The following is a 10,773-nucleotide window of genomic DNA, read 5'->3' on the forward strand; positions in this document are numbered from 1 at the left end:
ACAATGACATAAAACAGAGAAAAGCAGCAAATACCCCCATATCAGAGGCTGGAACCAGTGAATGTTTAGTAGTAAATGACTAAAAACAATTCATCAGTAATGAAATATAGTCTATCTATTAATGAACTAGTTGTTTCAGCACTACAGAAACTGGCTCAGAAATACTTAAACAAAACATCAAGATGCAGGACAACGATTCCTTCACAGTTGTCCCACTTATGCCGCTTTCAAGCACCCATTGTGTGCTTCTACTAAATTGTCATTACAGCTACGGAAATCACAGACACATCTGGCATGCATTCAAGTGTTTCTCCTCAAAAGCAATCAAAAGGCGGAAAAAAGGCCTTGAAAAGCCATTTTGGTTAGTTTCCCCCCTTTTTTCCAAATTAAGTGGCATGGATAGCTTACAAATTCAAAGGAAAGCAGTCTTTTAAAAGCATTTTCCTCAAAACAGTTTCGGAAGTCATGGCCTTGATAGATTTGCATTATAAATCGTTTATCCAGCATTAATACTATATTATCATATATGCACAATGATTCGTACTATGGGTTTATCATTACTATTGCAGAGGCTGCCCACTTGCTCTGAATTGGTGACCGCCTCTATTAATGTCATAAGAAGTGAATTGGCCTTAATAAAATAAACCCTGAGACTCTGTCAAGGAAAAAAGGCTGAGGTGCTATTTCCGATAGCAACGGTCATATGTTTAATGTGTGAGATTCTTGTTTGGACTGTCACATAGCAAAGTCATCACAAACAATAAGATGCCATCTACCTACTGACAGCCTTTGTGGAAAACACCTAATGACCATTATTTGGGGATTTAATCTGTCAACATCATGCTCTACAGTGATTTTTCCCCAATAACTATCAAGATAATGTCATACACCCTAGACATTTTGGCCAAATGCCTAATTTTCTCCAATTCAAACTTTAATGGAGCCCATGTAGACTACAAGCCCAAATTACATTCATTAGACAAAATCTCCAACAGAAACTGACAAATGATTTTTGGCAAAGAAAATGGTAGTTCTACTTTTTATATTCTAAAATAAACTATTATTTACCAGAAATAGCCACATACTCTATGCAGCTAAAAGCGTTGGCTCAGTTTGAAAGGCCTCACAGAATATTCAATAATGAAAAAATTAGGGCTGTCAAAATAACGCGTTAATTTCGATTAATTAATCTGAGAAAAAATAACACGTTAAAAAAATTAACGCAGATTAATCCATTCCATATTGACGTTTGCATACAGACGAAAATCTGGTGCCACTGATATGTCTGCGCTTCTCTCTGATGCTCTGAAACAGACGTTACAGGAAACACAAACCCCGCTGCACGTGACGCTAGTTAACACTATACTCGACAGCAGCTAACGTTAGCCTACCGCTAGCTAGTAGCTGGATTAAACACGGTTAAAATGCTGACAGCTAACGCTAAACGGTGTAAAGTTTGACTGTGTTTTACTGTAGAGGATTCAACACCGGGATGTAACAATCTGCAGCTGCCATCGGAGAAACAACACAGACGGTGCGTTCAATGAAACTGGTAAACTACATCCTCGTGGTGCATTTGAAGTTATTGTAAATGTCCTTTTCCTATCTGGTTGTTGTTTTTGTCGTTCAACAGCAATTTACTAGTGAAATAAGTTATTGTTATACATTATTATTAAATCATTTAATTTTTACCATATGGCCTTAGCAATAAACAAGCCGTTCTTTGATGTCACCAACTGTTGTTTAGTACCCTTTTTTTTTACTTTTCTTTTTTTTTACTTTCTTAAAAAGTATCGGTTCAGGCACCGTTAATTATGTATGCGATTAATTTCGATTAATTAATCACAGAGTATGTAATTAATTAGATTACATTTTTTAATCGATTGACAGCCCTAGAATAAATACATGCAAATCATTGCACTCTGGCACCCAGCTAAGAAGGTAGCCTTCAAACTAATACAGACTAGAAGCACAGAACTGTACAGAGAGTTTAGTTGTGAATAGATGTATAGTCCACAAGGAGAGATAGTGAGCACAGAAAGGAGTGAGTGTGTGTGCATGAGAGACAGAGGAATAGAGGAAGGAGAAAGAAGAGAGGTGTTCCTATCAAATCCGGCTAAGTCCCAGTCTGGGAGGGACGGCCAGAAAATAGCTTGCTTTTACTTCACTTCCATCCTTAAGCTCAATTTCCCTAAGAAACGTTCACATAGCTGATGGCTAAAAGCAAATATGACCAACATTGCATGTGTATGCATGCATACAGAAAAATAAAGCACTCAGAATGCGTGCAGTTTGTATTTCAGGCTTGATGACACCAACAGGAGGATGAAGACAAACGACATGTCAGAAACTGTAGACCGAGACATTGTCATTTTACTGATACACCTGACAGCACATCACACACACACACACACACACACACACACACACACACACACACACACACACACACACACACACACCTACTGAGCCGTTTGGGAGAAAGGGGGGGGAAGGACACTGTTCTCATTTCCTGTCAGTAATAACCATAAACCACTCAACAAGAGTGACTACAAATTAATCACTGGATCACAACGGAAAATAGCTGAACCGCTGTTGGTGTGGCAGTAATCACAGAAAATGACTTCAAGCGTTAATGACTGTTAGGGGTTTTAGCACCGAACTGAAGGCAGTGAGCCACTAAAATCAAAGCCATTAATACTGGAAATTGATGAGTGATCTAGAAGTGTGCCGTATCACAGATATGGCAGCAATTCGTCAGACTAGAGCTTCCTTCCTTTTTTTCCCCCTCCATTTCTTCACATCCCTCCTTGCCCCCTTACCCCTGTCCCTCTCTGTAAATACCACTCTTCAATTATTGACACTGAACTCTGGAGGGGATAAAGACCAGGCATGCCCTTCCCACCTCCAGTGCTATTCACTAGAAAGGAAAGTACACAAACGCATGCCACATACAGACAGACAAATGTCAGGCCGCCCTCCCACCATGACACATAAACAGAACAACAACAGCCGAGTGTACGAGCACAGCTCATTTTACCTCAAATTCCTCGGACTCAATGAGCAGCTTGGCTGTGGTGACACGAGACTCGTACGGTGGAATCTCATTCTGGAGAAAAAAGACAACACTGTCACCTCTACAGTGTTAACATAAACATCCACAAACATAGTTCTTCCTTTGTCTGATAATAACACAATCCAATTTCAAGGTGCAAAAACATTCTGCAGCAATGTGGCTGTTAATCACAGCGAAAGTGTGGGCAGGCTGAGTTCAGATCAACCTGCTCCTGAAGATAAGAGTCATAAAAGTGGTGCCACTGGGATCTTTTTCTCAAATCATCACCCCAAGCCCTTATATCACATTTGCTCAGTATTTGAATGTAAACTCCGGTGCCATTAATTTGGCGTTATTTAGAACACATCCTTACTTTGACATTACAGCTTATTCATCCTCTTTGCCAAATTCCCTGTAGTAATTTGCTTACTTCCTTTGTACTCTTTCCTGGTTTTGCCTTGTGCTTTCATATCCGCTCTGGCACGCGCGCACACACACACACACACACACACACACACACACACACACACACACACACACACACGTTTGTGAAGTATTTGTTCCATCTTTAATTTTTTATTATCCCTCGTTTCATTATCTCTTACTTTTTATCTCTACTGGTGTCCTTATATTTGTGCTCCCTGCAAAGCACACTGTGATAATCCGGTTAGTTGAAAGTGCTTTAAAAATAAACTGGGATCTTATGAGCGTTGGTTGCTGTCTAAGAAATACTAAGCGCGGCTCCAACTCACCTGCATGTCTTCCTCTGTGCTAGAAGACGCTGCACTCTGTTTCTGGGCAGGTAGCCACAATGCAACACTCTTCAGCAGGTATTCTTTGCCTTCCTGAAGACAGCAAAATGCATGTACATGTAAATTCACAGGTACATGTATGACTGTACAACTAAAGAACTTAAGACACACAAATCGACTAAAAGTTGTTAAAAAAAGTTTTGTTTACAGGCTGTATCCTAAGTGCTCCGTAGATGTCAATGACCTTTTGATTAATCTGAGGTCAATGTTATTTATTGTTTTCAAAATTATTACTAAAGTAATCCAAAATAGACTGTTGCTGGATGTGGGATGCTATGAAGTGTGGCTGGAGCCAGCCTGACCCCTACAGCTCACAACTAATATTACAGATCCACTTCAGCCTGACAGAACATCTTTGTTTTTCTTCAGTTTGCTGATGTGCGAAAGAGCGTTAAGAATAATTTTTGATGACAGTTTATTTGCTCAGGTTTTGAGGTATCCACTGCTGAGGAAAACTTATATGAAAAGACAAGTGCCTTTCCATTAACAATGCACAGGTTTTTCAGGATAATCCACAGACATCGCTGTGAACAGTTTTCACTATAATTTTACCCTCTGTATTAAATGGTTTCCAGGAAACACAGAATAGAGTTACATTACATATGAAATCCCAAGCATGAAGCACATTTTATTATACAATATAAGAGAAATGTAAATGGGTGATAATCGTGTGTTTTATTCAACTTAAAGATACATTAGTGAATAACTCACAGATTGCAACGTCTAAACACTATTGAATTTCTTGCAAAAACAAAATGGTACGAATTCTTTAACATGCTCCACATAAGTTTCTCACAGAAAGGTTTTGCCTTGAATGTTGTCTGCCTTTAATAATGGTTGATAAAGCAGCAATACTTGAAAATAATGAAATATTTTTTTAAATGAGAAAATATAATTAAGAAATTCTTTCAAAATCATTGTCAGATGCTTCATACTGCAAGGTTCTTGTGGCATCTTTTCCAAATTGAGTCCAATAGGTTGCTCTCTCATCTCTCTCTCATTAATAAGATGACTATATGACCTCAATGATCTGCCCAGTAATTAACATTCCTATCAGCATGACCTGTCTGTGTGTGTACATGTTAATGCAAGTGTCCATCTGCTGATTAATGGCATACAATTCAATTTGCTCAAAATAATTAACTCAGCAGATTCCTGCTTTAATGTGGCAATAACTCATGTGTGTGTGTGTGTGTGTGTGTGTTTGTGGGGCGCTCGGGTAGTTCATCTGATTGAGCATGCGCACCATGTACAGAGGCACAGCCCTTGCAGCATAGTGTTTTTTTTTCGTCAGACGAGACTAAATATGTTCATCAATGACCTTTTTTTCCATGACTAAGACAAGACGATGACGAAAAAAGACAAGACTAAAATGTTTTGCATAAAATAAAAACTAAGATAAAATCTCTCTTCATTTTCGTCTACAATCGTCTCTACTTTTTCATCACGAGATAGAATATTCAGCTGTTACTAGGGTTGGGTACCGAGACCCGGTGCTAATACGGCACCGACCGGTGCCTTAACGACCGTTATTTACCGGACCGAATAGCAACGCGGATTTCGGTGCCACTTAAATGCCTGCGCTTCTCTCTGATGCTCCTAAACGGACGTTAGAGGCAACTTAAACATCGCTGCACGGGACGTCAGTTAACACTACACTTGGCAGCAGGTAACGTTAGCCTACAGTTAGCTAGCAGCTGGAGTAAACACGGTTAAAATGTTGACAGCTAAACAGTGAAAAAGTTTGTCTGTATTTCACTGTTTAGGATTCCAACACCGAGACGTACGACAGTCTGTAGCTGAAAAACAACACATATGTTCCATTCATTTGAAACTCGCCTCGCCAGCCTCGTGCTGCATTCAAAGTTACTGTAAAATACCCTTTTCCCATCCAGTGGTTGTTTTTGTCGTTTAACAGGAATTTACTGGTGAAATAAGGAAGAGGCTCGATACTTTATATAATTTATTTTTATATAACTATTTGAATGAAATGGTTATCAGAAATAATATATTGAGTTCTCTTTTGACTAAAACTAGACTAAAATGACGAGACTTTTAGTCGACTAAAACTTTAACAAAAAATTATATGTGAATGACTAAATATGACTAAAACTAACAAGGACATTTGGCACAAGACTAAGACTAAATTAAAAATAGTTGACAAAATGAACACTACAGCAGCAGCTGTGGGTTCGATTCCTACCTAGGGCCCTTTGCCCCCCCCCCTTTCCTGTCTTCGGCTATCCTACGTGATAAAGGCCTAAAATGCCCAAAAAATAATCTTAAAAATGTGTGTGTGCGTGGACTGACCTGGTTTCTCTCTGTACTGAACAGGTAACTTGCCATGAGCTGTAGAGCCTCAGGGTTGTCATGGCGATACTGTAACGCTCTCTCAATGAAATCTTTGCACTTGTCTGCAGCTCCCTCTTCCATGCTACATGCAGAGAGAGAGTGAGAGTGAGAGCGAGAGCAAGAGCGAGAGAGAGAGTGTGAGTCCACTCATTACCGAAGCAGTAACATGAGATGGGGTTTATAAGAAAGAGTATAACTGCTCTGGTACCAGAGGTCTGTTAGGTAAATCTCGGCCATGGAGCAGTAGGCTACACAAACATCCTTCGCTGTGGGGAGCTCGGTGTCCTCATCTGGTGGGGCAGCAGCTCCGGCCTGAGCCTGCTTATAGAGCAGAGGGCAGATGTCTTGAAAGGTTCAAAAGTTCTGTTAAGTATAATTTATCAAAAGAAAGTGAACATGACATGCAATTTTTTTTTTACTTTTTGGACAATTAAATTATCCCATTAAAAGAAAACACTGCACAACTTCCCTATATTCCCAGAGATTCTCCATCTGAGTATTACGGAGAACATTTTGACATGTCACAGTAGAAAGAGCACAGGTGTAAATAATAAAATGAAAAAGGCATATATAGATTTGAATTATACAGAATAGCTCATGCCTTTTGCTTGTTATTTATAACATATGCTATGAAAATAATAAAGAGGCTGTCAAGTCAAACATTTTCATGCTATTTCTTATAAATACTGTAAGAAGTCATTTAAAATGACACCAATGATAAACAAGAAATAATGTAAGTTAGACACTTTGTGAATTCAATTGGATAAAACAAGTCACTTAGATTAATTAAACACCTGAAATATATTATATACAGTGGGGAGAACAAGTATTTGATACACTGCCGATTTTGCAGGTTTTCCCACTTACAAAGCATGTAGAGGTCTGTAATTTTTATCATAGGTACTCTTCAACTGTGAGAGACAGAATCTAAAACAAAAATCCAGAAAAACACATTGTATGCTTTTTAAGTAATTAATTTGCATTTTATTGCATGACATAAGTATTTGATACATCAGAAAAGCAGAACTTAATATTTGGTACAGAAACCTATATATTACACACTGCAGCAGGGATTTTGGCACACTCCTCCATACAGACCTACTCCAGATCCTTCAGGTTTCGGGGCTGTCGCTGGGCAATACGGACTTTCAGCACCCTCCAAAGATTTTCTATTGGGTTCAGGTCTGGAGACTGGCTAGGCCACTCCAGGACCTTGCGATGCTTCGTACGGAGCCACTCCTTAGTTGCCCCGCTGTGCGTTTCGGGTCGTTGTCATGCTGGAAGACCCAGCCATGACTAGAAATGGCCCGATACCATTTTTTGCTTCCCGATACCGATTTTGATACCTGAACCTGCGTATCGGCCGATACTGAGTACTGATCCGATACCAGTGTGTCATATATTTTATTATGTTTTAACAACTGTATACTACTATCCCTGTATGGATGCGATATTATTTCTATTTTTGTTGTCAGCCTGGCTCAGGTTAAACTTTGTGAAACATGAACAAACACAAACAATGAACGCCACAGAACTTTCTTTTATTATGCAGTTTGACAGTCAGTTATAACGGAAAAATAAACTACTTTAACGTAGATTTTCTTTAGGGTTTTATTGCGTGGTTTCGGATCGGTGCATAAACTCCAGTACTTCCCGATACCAGCGTTTTAGGCAGTATCGGAGCCGATACCGATACTGGTATCGGTATCGGAACATCTCTAGCCATGACCCATCTTCAATGCTCTTACTGAGGGAAGGAGGTTGTTGGCCAAGATCTCGCGATACATGGCCCCATCCATCCTCCCCTCAATACGGTGCAGTCGTCCTGTCCCCTTTGCAGAAAAACACCCCCAAAGAATGATGTTTCCACCTCCATGCTTCACGGTTGGGATGGTGTTCTTGGGGTTGTACTCATCCTTCTTCTTCCTCCTCCAACCTGGCGAGTGGAATTTAGAGAAAAAAAGCTCAATTTTTGTCTCATCAGACCACATGACCTTCTCCCATTCCTCCTCTGGATCATCCAGATGGTCATTGGCAAACTTCAGATGGGCCTGGACATGCGCTGGCTTGAGCAGGGGGACCTTGCGTGCGCTGCAGGATTTTAATCAATGACGGTGTAGTGTGTTACTAATGGTTTTCTTTGAGACTGTGGTCCCAGCTCTCAGGTTCAGGTCATTGACCAGGTCCTGCTGTGTAGTTCTGGGCTGATCCCTCACCTTCCTCATGATCAATGATGCCCCACGAGGTGAGATCTTGCATGGAGCCCCAGACCGAGGGAGATTGACCGTCATCTTGAACTTCTTCCATTTTCTAATAATTGCGCCAACAGTTGTTGCCTTCTCACCAAGCTGCTTGCCTATTGTCCTGTAGCCCATCCCAGCCTTGTGCAGGTCTTTATCCCTGATGTCCTTATACAGCTCTCTGGTCTTGGCCATTGTGGAGAGGTTGGAGTGTGTGGACAGGTGTCTTTTATACAGGTAACGAGTTCAAACAGGTGCAGTTAATACAGGTAATGAGTGGAGAACAGGAGGGCTTCTTAAAGAACAACTAACAGGTCTGTGAGAGTCGGAATTCTTACTGGTTGGTAGGTGATCAAATACTTATGTCATGCAATAAAATGCAAATTAATTATTTAAAAATCATACAATGTGATTTTCTGGATTTTTGTTTTAGATTCCGTATCTCACAGTTGAAGAATACCTATGATAAAAATTACATACCTCTACATGCTTTGTAAGTAAAACCTGCAAAATCGGCAGTGTATCGAATACTTGTTCTCCCCACTGTATATATATTATATTTTCCCCTTTTGCCTTACTTTTTTTCTATCAGATTATTTCTCGTTTAATATTACAGGTTTATTATTATTATTATTTTGTGCCCTGTATACTTATATATTATCTGGATGCATACTTACTTTGAACAAAAGTATATTACATTGCTGTATGTGAGTAACATGATGGTGCTTACATTTTTAAGAATAAGTCATTAATCATGAGGGACGGTAATACTACAGGTAACCATAATAACTATGCACTGAGTATGTCCGCTATCATGTGATGAATTTATGGACAGTCATTCAGTTGAACGGACACAACTCGATAGATCTTTGTTATGACAAGGTGACATGTATGCCTGCATAGATATTTAGACAGATAGACAGATAGATAAATAGAAAGAAAAGTAATTTATTTTATATATTGTTCAACAGCACCCTCTTGTGAAGATAAATACAATTACCCAAACATGTAAGTTGATAACCATAAAGGGAATGTCAGTGTGTATGGGAGTGCACTCACTGTGGTCTGTGCTTGTTTGTCCAATGCCGACAGAAGGACTTGTATTCCTTTTGTGTAGTAGTCCACAGCCTCCTGGCCTGTGTGGATTTGTCCCAGGTACATGTACTTACTGTGGCCTACATCTGGGCTCAGCTCCACTGCACGCAGAAAAGCTTAGAGATAATTGGTCAAGGAGGTTCACTCCACTCAATCAACATGGAAATATAAGAGTGCTTAAATAAAATGACTGAGTTACAAGCAACAAGAAAGACGAAACCTGGACAAAGGATATTCCTTTAGCTTTCTGTGTGTCTCCTAGTTCAGAGCAGATGTGTCCCTGCATGTCTAGAGCTAGGAGGTTGGTGGAGTCCACATCCAGGGCTCGTTGACAGAAAAGACCAGCCATCTCAAAGTCAAAACTGTCCATGCATTCCTCTGTCTGTACAACAGATGATCACACAATATAATAACAAACATGCAGCAGATGATCGATGAAGAACAAAAAATACATTTCGAAAGGCAGGAAAAATCTAGGTCGTGTATTGTTGTAGATATCTTGTCAATATCACCTTCTCTAGTAGCTGTTGCACAGAGTACTTCTCAGCCGTCTTCTTCTTGGCTTTTTCATGTACTCTTAGTTTCATCCTTTCTTGAGGTGACAATCCAACAAACCCTGCATCTGCTGTGATTAAATAAGTGGAGAGTCAACGTTAGTTCAGTCTCATATTTAGTCTAATAATCTAAAGAGTTTAAATCAAAGCACATCAGGTAAATTTCGACTAACTGCTGTCTGAGAGGTTGACGTTACATACTGTAAATAACTAGCAAGCAAATGTGTTGAACCACTGAACAAAATTACTGTTTGGGCGGTTCTCCTTCCTCTTCGGCTTGCTTTTCTTTTTTCCCTTTGCCTGTCCACCCATAGTGGTGAAAAATACAGCTTATATTTTTCACAATTTGTCTTCTAAACAGACTTTTCCCAAAGTGTGAATCTACACGCGTGGAAAGCAAGCACAGTTGAGCTAGGGGTGTAGTGCGCATGCTCTAAGCAGTGACTGTGTGGCTGCTACGGGGAGAGGTAGTGGACAAAATATTAATGGTTCTGAAATAACCTTTATTACACTAAAGCAAAATAGGACATGTATACCGTCCGACATTGTTAGACATCGTGTTTTAAACGTATGCTTTAACAGCGAAGTAACCTTAAAACCCCATTAATATTTTCTTTCTCCGAGGCGCTGATTACTTAAGGCGGGCTTTAAATGAATTAAACGGT

General features: G+C 39.7%; 1 protein-coding gene across 2 annotated transcripts in view; it reads right to left on the reverse strand.

Annotated features, from left to right (window-relative positions):
* Window positions 1-10,537, reverse strand: part of LOC144519705 (uncharacterized) — a 26,690-nt gene extending 16,153 nt beyond the window's left edge. Inside the window, exons 1-8 of one of the 2 annotated variants that reach the window (XM_078253052.1) lie at window positions 10,357-10,537; window positions 10,067-10,179; window positions 9,790-9,936; window positions 9,519-9,671; window positions 6,428-6,537; window positions 6,178-6,301; window positions 3,808-3,900; window positions 3,041-3,109 (exon numbers count right to left, since the gene is read on the reverse strand). In XM_078253052.1, the coding sequence (XP_078109178.1) occupies window positions 3,041-3,109; window positions 3,808-3,900; window positions 6,178-6,301; window positions 6,428-6,537; window positions 9,519-9,671; window positions 9,790-9,936; window positions 10,067-10,179; window positions 10,357-10,420 (873 nt within the window). In that variant the 5' untranslated portion in view covers window positions 10,421-10,537. Of the gene's footprint in view, window positions 1-3,040; window positions 3,110-3,807; window positions 3,901-6,177; window positions 6,302-6,427; window positions 6,541-9,518; window positions 9,672-9,789; window positions 9,937-10,066; window positions 10,180-10,356 lie in introns of both variants that reach the window. The other variant, XM_078253051.1, reaches the window with a different exon arrangement.
* Between the last annotated feature and the right edge of the window lie 236 nt (window positions 10,538-10,773).

Source organism: Sander vitreus, chromosome 6, assembly GCF_031162955.1.
Source record: "Sander vitreus isolate 19-12246 chromosome 6, sanVit1, whole genome shotgun sequence".
Lineage (NCBI taxonomy): Eukaryota > Metazoa > Chordata > Actinopteri > Perciformes > Percidae > Sander > Sander vitreus.